This window comes from Brachycentrus maculatus, unplaced genomic scaffold (genome assembly GCF_059751285.1).
Source record: "Brachycentrus maculatus isolate JH-2025_06_01 unplaced genomic scaffold, ASM5975128v1 h1tg000087l, whole genome shotgun sequence".
Taxonomy (NCBI): Eukaryota; Metazoa; Arthropoda; class Insecta; order Trichoptera; family Brachycentridae; genus Brachycentrus; species Brachycentrus maculatus.
Genome location: NW_028280841.1, coordinates 343,672 through 362,154, shown reverse-complemented (window position 1 = coordinate 362,154; position 18,483 = coordinate 343,672). Strand labels below are relative to the sequence as shown.

The 18,483-nt window shown below is 32.0% G+C and overlaps 2 protein-coding genes across 2 annotated transcripts; both read left to right on the top strand.

The window, feature by feature from the left end:
- Positions 1–457: 457 nt before the first annotated feature.
- On the top strand, positions 458–7,932 carry prel (preli-like). The gene is made up of 6 exons (XM_088257750.1): positions 458–756; positions 928–1,108; positions 3,762–3,869; positions 4,308–4,413; positions 4,842–4,991; positions 5,463–7,932. The coding sequence occupies exons 2-6, from the start codon at positions 1,017–1,019 to the stop codon at positions 5,625–5,627; spliced, it is 621 nt and encodes a 206-aa protein (XP_088113876.1). The 5' UTR covers positions 458–756; positions 928–1,016; the 3' UTR covers positions 5,628–7,932.
- A 6,099-nt stretch (positions 7,933–14,031) lies between these two features.
- On the top strand, positions 14,032–16,793 carry Polr2G (DNA-directed RNA polymerase II subunit Rpb7). The gene is made up of 6 exons (XM_088257737.1): positions 14,032–14,187; positions 14,444–14,553; positions 15,618–15,777; positions 15,933–15,983; positions 16,073–16,210; positions 16,473–16,793. Exons 1-6 carry the CDS (start codon positions 14,176–14,178, stop codon positions 16,521–16,523), a joined length of 522 nt encoding a protein of 173 aa, XP_088113863.1. The 5' UTR covers positions 14,032–14,175; the 3' UTR covers positions 16,524–16,793.
- The last annotated feature ends 1,690 nt before the right edge of the window (positions 16,794–18,483 follow it).

The following is an 18,483-nucleotide window of genomic DNA, read 5'->3' as shown; positions in this document are numbered from 1 at the left end:
CATTTTCATTTATTTGCAATATTTTGAGTGTGTCCAAATACTTGTTAACAAATCTGTATTCTCTCCAATTATATAAGATTAATATAAGAGTTTATGCTCAATAATAAGCTTCTATTTATCTCACCAATAGATGTCTCTAGTGAAATTCTAGTGATTCAAGAACAAGGTTTCTAAACTGGTTCATAAATTCAAGAATTTGAGTAGTGTGGTTGTCAATAATGGGTTGAATTGGTGAATGTTACACGTGTGTAAAGTGATCCCTCAAACCAGCCTATGACGGTTGTCAGCCCTGTAAATGCCGAGACTTCCATATTCTTCTTCATCTTTGATGAGATGTCAAAAAATAATTTTCATATATTGTCCAAAAAAAATTGCATACCTACTTCACTTGATGGAATTTTTTAAGTAAGAAGATATCCGATTTTTTTCTTATAACCACCCCAAAGGCGATTGACATGCCAAAAGCAGAGAGAAACGAGAAACATTAAAAAGTATTATGCTGTAATAGTTGATAGGCAATATCAACTTTAGGTGATTATTGTAGTTTCGGCGAGATTGTTGGTTATGAATAAATAAGTGGAAGCTATTTTTCATCTGACGAACCTAAAGGCGTTTACGGCTTTCTGGATTCGTTTAGGTTTTTCGCCCATTAAAAGGTGAAAAAATATGCCGTCAATAGTCGCTGTTCTTGCGATATATCCCACGACAAAACCATAAAAGATTCGGAAAATTCTTCCGTAACCTTCTAGAATTCTGGTGAGTATTTTTGTTTTTCGGTTGTTCTGTATTTATCAAAGAAATCGATTAATTTCTTTTTGTTATCTCGGTGCACTTTGCACCTTTGTGAACCATATACTGCATATGGGACGTGAATGTTGACATGTGATATTTGAAATTTTGGAAATGTAAACGTTTTGTAATTTTCAGACATGGTTGATCACGGTATCAATGTGTGCAAACAACATTGTTTGAAGATCTTCGGTATTTAAGGAAAAATCGACGTATTTCATTTAGCAATGGCTCGATATTTCGAAGTAACCACTATATTCAACTTCAGCTGGGATCAAGTTGCTTGTGGTTATTGGAAAAGATATCCAAATCCTCAGAGGTATGTCTATATACTACATATAACTATTAAAATTGCAAAGTTCTTTACCAAGATGAAAAATCGGCATATTTTAACTAACTAAAACTAAACTATCTAACCATCACGCCGCTTCCGCAGGGGTAGGCAGAGAGAATCGAACGCCACACCACTCTGTCTTTGCAAACATTCTTTGCCTCTTCTACATTCATGCATCTCCTCATACATACCCGACGATTATTACGACTCCTGACCCAGCCGCTTTCAAGTATTTGACATACCTGATTGTGCCAAGTTTTCCTCGGTCGTCCTCTGCTTCTTTTTCCAACTACATTCGCCTCATAAATTTGTTTAACCGTTCTTTCTTCACTCATACGCTCCACATGTCCAAACCATCTCAACACACCTTTCTTAATTTTATCGATAATGCTTATCTCAGCCTTACATTCTTTCCTTATTTCATCATTCGAACATCTATCAAACATCGTTTTGCCACACATTCGTCTGAGGGATCGCATTTCGACTGCATTCAGTCTGCTTTCATCCTTCTTTTGCCAACTCCATGGTTCGCTTCCATACATAAGGGTTGGAACCAGAACTCCATTGTGTACTCCATTGTAACTCCATTGTGTGTCGGCATATTTTTCACAGTAAAAAATCGAATACTCATTACCTACTCTTTAATCTTTTTCTAGAACAATGAGGTTTAATTTTTCTATATGAATACTGGTTAATCTTGACAATGCTCAGATGTTGACATTTGTAGATCAGCTCAGAAGTTTATTTTCATAAAGTATTTTTCTGTGGCTAATGGACCTTATTTTTTGTGATTCCAATGACTTGTGATGCTTCGGTTATCTAAAATTTATTATTTGGGTTAACAGTTTGAACTATACATTTTTTTCTGCTTTTCGTTTCTCCATCCCGCACTGCACTTAAGTAGTAATTCGATATTACGACAAAGGGTTTGTGCGATTTAATGTAGTTGAAGTAAATAAATAAAAATTCATGCTATCTGTAGCCTGCAACAAAATACTTGAAAATACTATTATTTATTGATTTGGCATTAACTTTGTGGAATAACATGATTTAAATATAAAAATAAAATACTTGTATCAGACCACTTTTTGAGTTTATTAACACATTTTTTTTAGGAAATTCTTAAAATCTTTTAGATAGTATTAGTAGAAAGCGGGAGAGGCTTAAAAGAGTTTATTTGTTTACTTTTGGTAGAGCGTGAGAGACACCAAAAAGCATTGTACAAATTGGAATTGTTTGGGTTACTTGTGATTAGTATACTAAGGGTCGGGCGGCAGACTGTCCGAGTATAATTAGGGTCGGGGTTGATGAAAACCACCTGACAACAATGTGCCAATGTAGACACACTTTATGAACTAACAACAAGTGAAAATACAAAATTTGTATATTCTTTTGTTGATGAGAACATCTCTAGTTTTCGAAACTAGTCGTGTTTACATTAAAAAATCAAAAAGTGATCATATACAAGTGTTTTATTTTTATATATAGGGTCCGCCATCTAAAGTTTTTTTTTTCAACTAGTGCTTATTTCGTGAATGGTAACACTTAGCTCATGTCTGATTTGACAGATAATTAGTTTTATCCTTCCGCTGAGCGAATATGGTTGTGTATACGCTTGAACAACGCTGGAAAATATTGCGACATTACTTTGAAAATCATGGTAATGTTGCAGAATGTGTGCGAAAATTGCGTACGGTTTTTGGAAGAAGAGAAGCACCGTCAGCTCCGTATGTTCGTTATCTTGTGAAAAAAGTGAAAGAAACTGGCATCCTCATCGATAAACCAAAGCGTGAAAAGCCAAAAACAGTGCGTACACCCGAGAATATCGATGTTGTGGCAGAAAGTGTGCGTGAAGCGCCATCAACATCAATTCACCGTCGTTCTCAACAATTGAACATTTCGGAGACATCATTGAGACGAATTTTGCATAAAGACCTTGGTATGACGCCATACAAAGTCCAATTGGTTCAGGAGTTGAAGCCAACTGACCATCCAATGCGTTTTCGCTTCGCTGAGTGGGCCTGCGATCGACTTACAGAAGATGCCGATTTTGCCAAAAAAATCATCTTTTCGGATGAAGCTCATTTTGATCTTGGCGGGTATGTAAACAAGCAAAATTGTCGTATTTGGGGCACAGAAAACCCGCACGCATACATTGAAAAGCCGGTACACCCAAAACGAGTCACTGTTTGGTGCGGATTTTGGTCCAGAGGCATAATTGGGCCATTTTTCTTTGAAAATGAGCAAGGAGTGGCCGTTACAGTCAATGGCGATCGTTATCAGGCCATGTTGAACGGATTTTTGTTCACAAAAATTGAAGAGGAGGATATTGGCAACATTTGGTTTCAACAGGACGGCGCTACGTGCCACACAGCCGAAGCTAGTTAGTTTTTTTTTTATAGCATTTTCAAAAAAAAAAAGTTATTTGGCGGACCCTTTAGTTAAACTTCTTTACAACCAGTATTTTCAGTATTTTCTTTACAACCAAAAATATAAAATGCCTAATTTAAATAATGTTTTACTTTTGTGCATTAAAATAGGTCATTAATATGTATTTCTGCTCATTTTAAAATACATTTGCATATTTTTGTCACATTTGGGTCACCACTAATGACATATTTTTTCTTGGTGTTGCCAGTCAGCATGTCCTGTCAGAAGATGTTGTCAGCAGAGAAATTAAAGAGGGAAAACTTCACACCAAACGTTTGCTTACTAAAACCAACAGGGTACCAAAATGGGGGGAAAGGTAATAAAAAAGTTACCTTACCGTTATTGAAATATTTTTTTTTTATAGTTAATTAGATTATAACATCGTTCTTGGCTTGGTAAATATAAAAATAAAAAAATATATATTAAAAAAAATATTGACTTATGTCTGAACCACATTTTTAAGAATATCCTGATCAGGACAACATTACACTTGGTTTTTGACAACTTTTATTTTTAACACTTTTTTCCAACCTGTTTCGACAATCACCTCGCATTGAGGGATGGATATGTACTTACTCATACCTGAAGATGACAAGGTGCTTGTCGACACCGGTTGAAGAAAAAAAACAAAAAAGTGGTTGAAAACAAAGTTTGAGTTTTATTTTATAAAGTTTATAAAATGTGCCACAAAAATCAACAACAAAACTTAAAAGAAATTAAAAATGACTTCATTTAAATTATGTTTTTATTTTAGATTTTTTAATGCTAAATCTGTGAAGATCGTCGAAGAAAGCATTGTGGATCCTAAAAAGAAAATTTTAATCACCTATACGAGAAATTTGGGGTACGCCAAAGTTATGGTAAGATTTATTTCTTTTATTATAGAAATTTGTAAGTACCTACCAATTTTTCAGCTTACTTGCTGAATTATTTTTAGTAGCTTCACCGTGACTTATTATTTAATCTTCCCCTCCCGTTGATATGTATTTACTACAACTCGACTTTAAAAATGAGAATAACAATATAAAATATAGATACGGGCTCAGAATTTTTTTATTCCTCCGTAATATAATTACGTATTACATAAAGGTATTTTAATAAAATAAATAATTTTTGAAAAAATCAGGGATGAAATCACCAATACACAAACGTTTCTCAGTGTGTCATGCGTGCTGTACTTTATGTATACATATGCATATGGTGTACAAAATACACATCACCGTTGCACGCAAAAGTTTTTTAGCACCATAAGGGAAAGGTTAACCGCTAGTTCCATTGTTCTCCGCAGAGTGTGGTGGAGCGCGTGGTGTACCGGGAGGCAGCCGGAGGGAAGTGCGAAGCTCTTCGCAGCGCCTGGGTGGACTCGCAAGTCATGGGATTCTCCAGGGCCATCCGGGCGTTCGGCATCGATAGGTTCCGGAAAAATTGCAACCACATGGTAAGTAATATTTATCTTGAAGATGGCACTTATCTTAGAGAATGTTATATGTTCAAGTTTATGAAGGCAATATGGTTGGTAATAGAAGTGGAGGAAGACCGAGGAAAACTTGACATGATCAAATATTTCAAATACTTTTGGATGGTCAGGTCAGAAATCTGAATAATTGGCAGGTACGTATGAGGAGATGCATAAATGTGGAAAACGTGAAGATTACGTGCAGATTGGTGTGGCATTCTATTCTCTCTACCAACCCCTTCGGGGAAGTGGCATGATGGTTAGTTAGTTTTTCATATATTCATCAGGTACTTTGGACACACGTCATATTGGTTAGATTAGATTAGATTTATAATGCCTTGTAGTATTTTTAATCTGGGCGCATGTCACATTGGTTAGGTTAGGTTGAAAATGCCTTTGGCCACAAATCACATTGGTTAGGCTAGGCTTTGAGTAATTGCTCTCTGGTTCCAGGTGCTCGGGTTCAACCACGTTCTGTGCAACATGTTCCCCCGCCCCAGCTCGCCCCCTCCGCCCGCCCCCCCAGCCACGCTGGCCGCGGGGCTCAAAGGGGTCAAGGAGGCCGCTGATCGGGCCACCGCCAATGTGTACGCCACCGTCCATCCCAACAACAGTTGATCGCTCGGCCGCTAACACCAAAAGATGGCTCTCGTAAAACCACCACATACTGCCGGTAATTGGAGACATTTGCAAAAATACGTGTGAGTAACGCATCGAAATGCAATTCCTCATTTCACCATGCTCTGATGATCAGAAAATATAAAAAATGTGTTATTTTGTGGTAACATCTATCCATATTTTTATTTAAAATTTACTTGGTAAATAGCACTAAAATCTTAAAATCTTTTGTGAAATCGTGTTTGAAAATTATGCAAAATGAATTGAAACATGGGTTACAATATATTTTAAGAAATAGTGGTATTTACCAAGGGAAATTTAAATAAACAATTGTCATTCACCGGACATTTGGCGGCCATATAATAAAACTGGAAAGTAACACTACCTTTTCCAGTTTATGATCGGTATATTTTACGTTTCTCCCCTATCTTGGTTGTGTGATATTAAGTGTACAAAATTATTTTGCCAAAATACAATGGTGGATGACAGAAATAAAATTCATTTGTTTGTGCAATGTCTTCAGTTAGTAGTTAGATTAATGGAAATATATCCATTATTAAATTATAGTCAATAGCCAATTTTTCAGCTCTATGTTGCATAAGAAATGGTTGCTAAATAAAATATGCTGTTGACTATAGCTATTCCACTGTTGTTATAGATGTCCAAATAATATATTCTCAACCAATAAGGTTTAGAAATCCAAAATGGGGAGTATTCAAATTTATGTAGTTATTTTAAAATTTGTACTTATGTATATGAGCTAGGATGATACAATGCCATTTTTATTTCAATAGTAACGAGCTACGAGATCATACAGAAAAAGCTTGCTTATTCAATTTCTTCTTTTTCTAACCCTTATCCACATACAATGTTGCGTAGGTCACGCCATTGCGTAGAAACACTGCCATCTTGCTCGTTAATTACATAAAGGTGAGGTGATCAGTCCTGCGCTTGAAATATCAGTCCAAGGTGATACAAAATAATTATTAGATTGAAAAATATCTCTTGGGAACTAAACCAGGGCCCTCTAGCATGGTAGTTAAATGCGCCAACCACAATATTATGGAGGCGGATGGACTAAATTTTCTTGACTGAGTTCAAATAAAGATAATTCTTATTTTTCACATATTTTTGTTGTTGATGATTTGGAAATGTCCGATAATTATTACTAGAGAAAATGCTTGGCTTGAAATTGAAAATGAAATTGCGCGAAGAGATTTTTTTTGAAAACTAAAATTTAATTTCTTAGTTGATTTGAATTGTCAATTGCGTTCGGCGCTTCTGTTATTTCATCAACCAAAAATTCGAATTACTTTAGAAAATTTGCCAATCTGAAATATTTTTGTCGCTTTGAAACTTCGGCCGTTTCAATCCCGAATTACGGAGTTTTTACTGTATGACAATTGATATTCAATAAATCCTTTGAATATATAGTTGTTTTCTATGCATAACTTTACGAAATGAGAGTTTTGTCAGTACAGATAAAATGAACTTAAATTATGTCTGGTGCCATTTATAGTAATATTTATAATCTTCAATGAACAGGATCTTAAACTTCTGAAAGCAGGCATGCTTTGATTGATTGTGTTAATCATAATATAATTTATAATAAAATTGTTTAAACATTTTCATAAGAGATGTTTAGTACAAGTTAGAAATTTTGGTTTTCTGGGATCATTTTTAATTTAACATATTAGATAACTCGCAATGTCATTATGTGTTATATTTTTTATGCTTTGTATTCTGACACCACCTAATTTGTAAAGTGTTATCTTATGATATGAAAGGTGCACTATCATTTACTGGCAATTTAATGATATATTGTTTTAATCTATAGCATTATCAATTCCACGATAATATTCCTTATTCTCAACATAATCTAAAAGTATGTAAACAAAAGATTAATGTGACTTAAAAAAATAATCAATTTCGCATTGTTAAATTAAGTTTTAAATTCATATCTTATTATAATTTTTTTTTCCATCTATGAATATTACTTGACTATTTTATTAGCATTCAAATTTCTAGAATGATGGAAGCGTGATATAAAATCTTTTTTGCACTAGTTCTAACGACATCAGTAAATAAAAAATATAAAACACATACTCGCAACGATGTAATATGTCGTAGATTAATAAAAAAATGGTGAAGTTATAGTTTTTTTATTTTATATTTTTGGTGTATAGGGCATTACATCAAATTGAGGGGTTATTAAATTGATCGTTTGTTATATAGCGCCCTTTAGGTAGTGTTTTACGAAAATGGCGCCATATAAATTACACAAAATTACTATATTAAAAGCAAAGTGAGTCTTGCACTAGGAATGGAATATGGAAAACAGATGATGCTGCAAAACTCGGAGTGAAAGGCATTACTGCTTTATGGGAAAGGAAATAAGATTGAGTAATAGGTGGGAAAAGCAAAATAACATCAATGGCTAGGACACTTGGGGTTGCGTACCCTTACTTGTTTAAGCTTATGTATTCCCTGGAGCAAAGGATAAATGATAACTTGTATTATTTATTATTTCTGCATTCACTTTGTCGTAAGACATGATTAAATTATGAATAAAACACTTGTTTTTTACCACTTGAGATATGATTTATTATTTATTATATTGCTCTGACTAGTTTATATTTAAACCCACAGATGGAAGCATGTCTAGCTTCTGAAACTAGTTGTATGTAATATGTTCAAGTGGTAAAAAGCAAGTGTTTTATTTATAATATAATATGATAACTTATAATGCAATACCTGGAATAAAATTCCTTTTTATATAGTGTGTGTTAAATTTAACGCAATATTCCTACTGCATAAATATATTCCGATATTTCTAAATATGCAAAACTTGAACCCATTCATACAGTATACTTTCTATTTGATCTCACTCAAGTATCATCATTGATAAATTTTCTGTGGAAACTATCATAACGCGGGAGGTGTCATTGGTAACATGAAATACCTTTATGCAGAACGTTATTATTTTTTCACTGTTTCGAACACAGTTTGGATGTCTAATAAATACAAATATGCAACTCTTGTAATATTCTCCATTAAAAGCGGTACAAAGATAATTTTGTGGAACTCAATTCATTCCTGCCTAATCACTGCCTATTTTTTTAATATTACGTTATTAGTTTTTATGTAATATTATGTTAAACATTGTTTAATTTTATTTAGTATTCCATTTACTAATCCCAAATACATTACTCTCAATTGAACATCTATTAGATTTGAAATATCATGCAATTACTTTTGGCTAAATGAAATCTATAAATAATTTTTAAAAAAGGTTAATTATCTGATTTTTTATCCTTGTAAAATATTAACATTTTAGTATTATTAGACTCTACTCAAAAATTTTCAATATTAGCTTTGAAATAAACTAACCTTTTATTATACGTAAGATATTCGTTAGTAAACTATATGTTATATTTGTTTGTGTGACTGTTTTTTTCCAATATAAAACTAATTTGTAAGAGATAAGTAAAGTGTAACAAATGCTGCCATAACATTTGAAGAACCAAAACTACAAAGTTGTAATGAGTTAAATACAATATATTTTAAATCGGTGGGAATATAAAATTGTAATATGACCTGTAAAAAATGTATGAGGAAACTTATTCTTAAGAAATAATTACAAATTCCAAAGGAGCAATGGGTGTTAAATATATTTAAAAAATAACTTGATCTCTGTGGACATCTTTCCATAGTTTCTTAGTGATTGTATACGTAATCTGTATGTAATCACATCTGATCACATTAATCAATTTCGATCATATTTTATCAACAATATTTGTTAATTTATCGTTAATATATGATATTGTAAAACATTTTTTTTTATATTTAAAGACCTCATTCGCGGATAGGTTTAAATTTTACTAGTTCATTGTTTCTTTCCATCATATATTAAAAATAAAATAAAAATATATTTGCTTATTCAAATGTTATGTCGCTTTGAAATTGAAAGTTATTGTGTACATATATGGAGAGTAAACAGAGCTTTGTCATGTCTTTAAATCTATATTTAAAATCCTATTCCTTAGTGTCTTGTAATCATGAACACACAATTGAATAAATACACGTAGGTCTTGCATGATATTGTTGTGGCATACCCTAGCTGTGTAAACCATCAAATAAAAACATTAATTCACCTATATAAATCTAGATTGCCAAAATATTGGCTTCTTATAAGGTACATTCAAATTGTAAAGTACATTCATAGTGGAAAATAATGGTATTGTTAATTTGATGCATTTTTTGCGGTATGTATAAGTTTTTGGTTGTGTCAAATACTACCAAAATGATTTTTTTTTTTTAACATGATTTGGCAACTATATATGTATATTAGGTATCGATTATGAACAGCATTCTCTGAATAACATATTTTTTTTAAATTTACTTGGTAATCTTATTTGTGAACTAATCCCGAAAGTAAATCTTTGATTTACATGGAACGTTCCATAGAAGTCGTCAAAATATAGAATTGTATTTAACAAAAATATACATGTCGAGTACTATCAACATAGTGTAATATAGTATCTTCCATATTATTCTATGGAATTTACCATAGATAGCTGTTGAGATCAGGTGTTAGATGGCCATGTAAAGTTGATAGAAGTATTACATATTGAGGTCGTTACTCTGTGCGCACACAGTTTGCGCTCCATTGTTCAATGTGCATCTCGCTGTTCAAGTGACATACCCAGCATTATACAGATTTGTTTATTCTAATTTTGCACCAAAATTTTTTTATTTTTTTTTTTATAATTGCTTTTTGGTGTTGAACGATGTTTTTTAACAATTTTATTTGTATTTTAAGAATATTTAATATTAAAATGTTGCATGTGTGAATTTTTATCTCCCGGTATATTTTCAATGTACATAATTATGATTTTTAAGTTTGTTAATGCATATGTATGTATTTTTTATAATATATGTAATTTTAAACGCTCTTTTCATTACCGATGTATATAATGTCAAAAGGAAATGCGAAATGAATACATATATTACTCTAAGTTCAAAAAATTTAAGTGTGGAAATATTTATTAAAAAAAAGTACAATATGCCATGATTTGAGAATTTCCATTTGATAAGTTGAAGTTATATCATTCTCTCAAAATCAATTTTGAAGGATAAGAACCAAAGCCCTTTTCTTAACCCTTACACAGGTTAAAGGGTTAAAACAAGAATGTACAATAAGAATTAACCAAATGATGCATAGGGTACTGCATCGTATCAAGGTAGTGTTATCTTAATTGTTAATTACGTGATCAGTCGTGGACTACAGATACCAGCCTAGAGTGATATTAAATTGCAGTAAAAATTCATTGCAATATATTTTATCCCCTCTTGGAATTGAACCTGGAACCTAAAGTATAAATGCACTAACCAGTGCACTATGAAATGGGTGTATTATTTTTATACATGGAATAATCCTGGAATGATTTGATAACAATGCAGCTATAAAGAATGAATTAAATCACGATAAGCAAGACTGATCACCTTACCTTTGTATAATTGATGATCAAGATGTCAGCGTGTTGGTGCGATGCAGTGCCCTATGCACCATCAGTTGTGGAAAAGAGTTAGAAGAAAAATGAGATTTTCGTTTGATATGGTTGTATCACATAAATGTGTATTTTATCATTAAATTTATGAATTTTGCACTTTGAATAGTATTCACATCTTTTTAATATAAAAATTGGAACCTATAATCACCAAAATTTACCTGAAAAACAAAGTGAAAATTTCTTAAAGCAATATTTTCATAGTATGATTTAAAAATTACCAATACTGTAATTAAGTTGTTAGTTCACTAGTCGTTCATTTGTCAAACAGCGTTCTGTAATTAGCAATAAAATTGCCTTTTAGTTTGTATAAAGAAAGTGATGTAGGTTTTCTAAAAACATGTTAAATTATAAGGAAGTGGAATTTAGAATGGAGTACATGTAACACGTTGGTAATAATTCTATTCAATGCTCTAAAAATTATATGTGTATGTAGGTACATATGATTTTAAAGCTACAGCATACCCAATTCACTGGGATGGATGAGAAAAAAATCCCATTTGAATGATACATATATTTGTTAATTAAATTTTTGGTTTCAAAATCTTTTCAACAGTTTTTTGCAATAGAACACCTAATAATGAAAACCTTGTAACGAAGCCGAATGTGTGTGAAATGTAATAAAATACATTCTTTCAATATTCTAAATTAAATTCATTGGATATGCTTGTAATGTGTGAGTGAGACTGCAAAATTTTCCTGTTTTGTTTCACCCATTTGTAAATTTAATTTAGAATTGTTTCGAGTTTAAGTTGGATTAAAAAAATATATTTTGCCCACTGTGTTCTTTGCCGCAGAAGTATTCCATTAAATTTAAGTTTGTCCTTGTTTTAGCTATGAATTTCTCTGGCAAATCATTAAAACACATTTTATTTTATTTGAAGAATGAAATGATTAAAAATTATTTAAAGTTTTTTTCACTGATTATTTGCAAAAAGTTACCTACTTACATTATATATTTTTATACCTTGATTGAAATAATAATCATTAAAATTTTTTCTTATATACAGTCTTATAATTATTTTCTTGGATTGTACCATAATCTGTAAAAAAATGCAATAATTAAATTTGCTTCTTATATTCATTAAATATATAAATTGTATAATATGTTGTTTTTATTTTAAATCCCAATTTTTTTAGTCCCTTTTTGTGAAAAAAAAAGTATAAAATTAAGCATATATAGCTGGGTCACACTGCCAAACTGGGAAGAGATAATATGGAAAGGTGAAGAGCTTAAGGATGGGCTGCATCTGGTAAATTATCAAATGCCCTAAAATCCCCTTTAATCTCATTATCATTCCCATCCATCTGAAGAGGAAAACATTCGATGCATGTGTACTCCCAGTGCTCGCATATGGATGAATTTGAGACATTTACCCTAGCAAAACTAATCATATATAAACACTGGGTAACACAAAGACCAATGGAGAGAAGGGTGCTAAACATATCCCTTAGGGACTGAAAACCGAATGTTCGGATATGGGAAAAGACCAAGGTAACAGGTGTGGCTCGAAGAATCGTGGAACTGGGCAGGTCATGTAACACGTATGTCTGAGGACAGACGTTTGAAAATGGAACAGGACGCAGAAGCGTGGGTAGGCCCCAGACAAGATGGTCCGTTGACATTAAGAAAGTGGTGAGCCTGCACTGGAAGAGAGTCGCATCTAATAGACAACTGTGAAAATCCAAGAGGGAGGCCTTTGTTTGATATTAGAAACAAGAAGAAGGCTTAAGTAAAATAATATGTCTTCTTCTTCTTCCGTATTCGCTCCCTAGGTGGAGCATATGGCCAACACGAGACGTCTCCAAGTCAGGCGCCATCTCCTTGGCTTCCTCCCAGGTCAGTCCGGTGTCTCGAAGTTCCGCTGAGTATAGTCGGTGAATGGTCGTCAGCGGCATTCCGGGGCGCCGGAATCCTCAGGGTTGGAAAAAGAGACATGAGGGGTTGATGCTCTCAGGTGGCATTCTAAGGACACGTCCCAACCATGTCCACCTTCTCCTCTTACTGACTTCCAGTATGAAGGGCTTTTGAGTTCTTCTCCTCACATCGTCATTCCTGACGATGTGAGGAGAAGAACTCAACCATGAAGTCATACCACTTTATACCCAGTATTCGCCTCAGGCACCTATTTAATAATATGTAGCGGGAATAAATGTTTTGCATTTAGATTATCCTAGCGTTTCCAAAAATTGTAAAATCTAGTCCTTAGCATTAGGTAAAATTGTATTTTTTTGTTGTATATATTTTTTAAAGAATGGAAGTGACCAATAATTTTAACATCCGGATATTAATTTTGAAGATTTTTAACACAATTTCAATATTTTTTACATGAACTGGAAAGGAAACCCCCTTGATAAAAACAAATCATGAAATCATTGTGTCAAAAAACTGAAAATAATTAATTCAATGAAACCTCTTCTTCTCCTTCTAATGTTAGGAAAATAATTAAGCACAAAATCTCCTCTCCCCCCCTTATTCCTACGTCACTCGTGCAATTCCCGTATTGTGTTGTACATTATTTTTAATTTGTGATAAGCATGTGAATAAATGAATTCTAGTTATTTAAATACTATATATTTAGGTATCTTTATAAATAACAACAAAAACTCGTTTTCGAAATAAAAAGATTACAAATGAAAAATATTTGGAAAGTGTAGATTATTCAGTAATATTTATAAAAAAACCCTTACCTATTTTTTTCAATGCAATTCCTATTTTATTTTTGCATTTCCAATCATTACTTTTATTTTTTTGTAGGTACTAACTGTAAAGTATTTTCAATATGGTTATATTTTTCATGACAACTGTCAAATATACGTCATCAATCTATGGTATCTATGGCTGTCATCTTTCAAATAAGCTTGGTGCGTTGTGTATTCGGTGCATTTTTCATTTTTTATAATTCACAAATGATTGGCACAAATTAGTTATTGAATGTTTATTTTGTTGCATCTGTTCAGCTATACAAATTGATAAAATGTTTTTCCATGTAAGTTTTTTTCTAATATAAGCTAATTTAAGTTTCCGGTGATTACAAAAATTGAGGCATTTTAAAACATGTAATTTGAAAAGTGATTAAAAACTTCAATTTTAAATTATTTTAAATGATAACTTACAAATGTCCTAGCTTACCAAGCATATTTGCAATTTTTTATTTATTGTTTTTGTATTTATAGCTTAATTTCGATATGAGCAATGTTAGGTTATGTGATATATTTTCGTTATTATACCGTTTCTCTTTGCAGATATCACTTGAGCATGAGATATTATTGCATCCAAGGTATTTCGGTCTCCAACTTTTGGAAACTGTAAAGCAAAAATTGTATTCTGAAGTTGAAGGAACTTGCACAGGAAAGTGAGTAATGCATTTGATTTTGCAGCTTCTTATATTAATATCCGTATCAAATAGTACATATGATATTGCTTCGTTAAATCGGTGCCAGATTATTTTGACGTACATTCAGACAAAGCAATCTCCAGTAACATGTATCTAATTAATTTATTTTATCATACACATATTCACAAATTTAAATAATATATCTTCACTGGGTTTTTTCTTGCCAAGGGCTCATTTAACAATTCTTGTTTGGTAAAATTTTCATTAGCTATTTGTCTAGCATGAGTCATGCAATCATTGATTTGATGGATGGGCGATATAATCTATTTTATATCTCCATTATTCAAATATTAATAGTTCTTTTAATAACTTTATGGATAATGGGAGTAGGTTTATTGAGTAAAACTCAAAGTTGTTTTCATCAAACTTGGTATGTACATGTTTGGTTTTGTTTGATGTGTTTCTGCATTTTTGATATTGTCATTCTATGAATATTTTCTTTCAGCGTGTCATCAATGATTTGTGTGTCATTTGGAGGTGTTTTCTTAAATATAAGAAATATAATTCACACAATAGTGTGTGAATAATTTTTTAATGCATATGTGGGGATTGTTTTAGAGTACAGGTTTTTTACTGTCATGAGTTGTATTTAGTATATTTTCTCCTCGGAAGTCTGTTTTGGATCTTTAATGATAATTTTCATGATGGATTTTTGAGCAATATTAACACTATTTAGTAGCGAATAAATAAATTTTCCATTATATCAAATAAATTCATACTGTAAGAATAGACGGAAAGCAAGCGTAGTAAATTTTTACTAATTTTGTATATATTTTAGGTGCTTAGTATTGTTTACTAGATGTTTTTCAGTTTGTAAATTCGAATTAAATCTAGGCAGTTACATGTAATGTTATGGATACAATTATTATGTATTTCAATATTGAAGCTGAAGCTGGCATTTTTTTAATTTTTAATCAATAGATGTGTATGGGTTGCTCTTAAAATGTCCCTTTTAGCTAAAATAATTATTAAATTTAAAATAAATAACCCAACCTTTATTAAATATACATAATTTTTTATAGGTATGGTTTTGTGATAGCTGTGACTTCAATAGACAATATTGGGGCCGGACTAATCCAACCCGGACAGGGGTTCGTTGTGTATCCCGTGAAGTACAAAGCCATTGTGTTCCGACCATTCAAAGGAGAAGTGCTGGATGCTATAGTCACACAAGTCAACAAGGTTCGCATCCCAATTAATCCTTTACACCATTAAGAATTACTCGTTGGTAATTCACATCTAGGCATACCGCATATCCTAACCGAGTCAATTATATTTTAAATGAGTTCAGTTCTACTTGTTTTTTTTGCAATTCAAGTAAAATTTTTTCTTTGCAGGTTGGAATGTTTGCTGAAATCGGTCCCCTTTCCTGCTTTATTTCACATCATGTACGTTGCGCATCAAAATAACTACTTAGTCAATAACTTTATATCTGGGTGCTGTTGATAATATATTATTGTCGGTTATTGTTTTACAGTCGATCCCCGCAGATATGCAATTCTGTCCAAATCAGAATCCGCCGTGTTATATGACCAAAGAGGAGGATGTGGTGATCCAAGCGGAAGATGAGATCAGACTTAAGATTGTGGGGACGAGAGTCGATGCCACGGGAATTGTAAGTTAAACAGATGAATCCAATCTGTGTCTGCCACCATTTTATTTACTTGTTTTAAAATTGCCGAGCCCCTTTTCTTGAGCATTGTCTGCAAATGAATTTATTTTGCAATACACGAGGATTGAACCCACGATACATTGCCATTGTCATTATTGTCCTTGATGCATTTACAGACTAATTAATTATTCTAAAACAACCAATTTTAATATAATGGCAAAAACATATAATTTGTAAATATGTAATGATATTTTTTTATTTTCAGTTTGCAATAGGAACGCTCATGGATGACTATCTCGGATTAATGGGAAATTAATTACTTTATCTATCTTGTTACCCTGTATCACAATACAGAGAACTTTAGATCCAAATAGTTATGTATTTTTATATGGAGCAATATAAATATCCTTATTAAATCGTACATTTTAGGATGTTGACTGCTGTACTTTGATCTAATTTTCCTCGGTTTTAAATTATTGCAATCATTTAATGCACCATCTTGAAGACTTTTTATTCGTTCCACGATGTATTTTTTAAATATGTAATTTAGGATAATTTAATTGTAAATAAATATAAGTTTAATAAATTTATGCGTTTCTTTTCACTGTTTCGTATTTATAATATTCTCTTTACATCAAAAATCATGTAAAGCTTTTCTTTTAAGGTCAAAAAATGTTTTTAATCTTTTGTTTTTACATTTTCCCAACAGTTAAAATTGCACTAATATATAGTCCATGTTCACTAATTATGTTAAAATTAGTCCTCATTAAAAAAAAACAACATCATTTTTTTTTTTAAATGTCCTCAACCCTCATCAAGTTACCCGCTTTCCCTATAAGTTTCACTACAGACACATGTGTCTGTAGTGATTTATTCTAGAATATGATGATTTGAACTGGATAAGGACAGGATAGAGGGGATGAGAATAGAACTAACCCATTTTTGTGGAGTTTATGAGATAAAAAATATTATTATTAAACCATATCTACACCCTTTTTGGAGCATATTGAGTCCACAAACTGTCTCCAGGCTTTTCTATTGGCTGCCAGCTTCCTTGCATCCTCCCAAGTCAGGTCCGTGTCCCGAAGTTCAGACAAGAGCTGCCGATGAATTGTCAGGAGTGGTCATCCTGGGCGGCGCGAACCTGATGCCTTGTAAAAGAGGCAAGCTTGATTAAGGCTCTCGGTAGGCATGCAGAGTACAGGCCAAGCCAACTGAATCGCCTTTTTTTGATGACAGTTGTAACCAAGATTTTCTGCGTCCTACGCCTTATCTCTTAATTCCTCACAAAAAATTATAGGTACATGTAAATGTGCCTATAATTTCTTAGTCTTTCTCATTTTAAACTATTCAAAACATTTCTCCAGTGTTGCCACTTTATATTTAAAAATAAAAAATTTGACTGCAAATTTTTCATAAATATTGATTTTTTTCCATTCTAGTTTTAAAAATGCATAGGTGTTTTCTGTGTAATATTATGTATTTCGTTATTTTAATTAAAAACGGAATTCGCATTTTTCTATACGAAAAAATCAAAATTATGTTTTTTTTATAATGGCTTCAGTTGAAGGGTATGCAAGAAATAATAACGCAAAATAATTTGGCATAATTTTATTTTACATTGTTATACATGTCATATTTTATACAATTTCAATATTCATACAAAAATGAAATTTCTATAATATTAATTAATAAATAATATTCAAGGGATACACTTCATCAGATGACCATCTTCACCAGACTTCACAACGTATTATCTTATGAAAGTCTCGACAAAATCTAATATTACACAGATTCAGATATATATTGAAGCCTATCTATGAGATAATGTTGATACATCCTTATATAAACTTTGTCATTTAAAGAAGAAAGCGTATTGAAGTCATTAAGATTAAGTACATTGGTTTGAATTCACTGTTAAAAACTACAGTTTATCGTACATTTTTATTAAAATTCATTATTTTTACACGGAATAACATATTTGTTGAACAACTAAGTCTTTGCTATTGGCTTTTCAGATGGCAATAAAGTGAGACATCTCAGAGGGATTAAAAATATTATAAGGTCTTTTATACAGCAAGCAACACTGATATGATTTGAATTTAACTTGAAATCTTTTGAGATTTCTATGGATTGTATATTTTCAAAAGTTGCTACTTTTTTATGCGTCAAAGTGTTTAAGAAAATAATTAGCCATGAAAGTAGTTACATTTAGCGTAACTAGTAAAAATGTATTCTCTTCATAGTTTTAATAGCAAAAAGAGCAATAGTAGCGC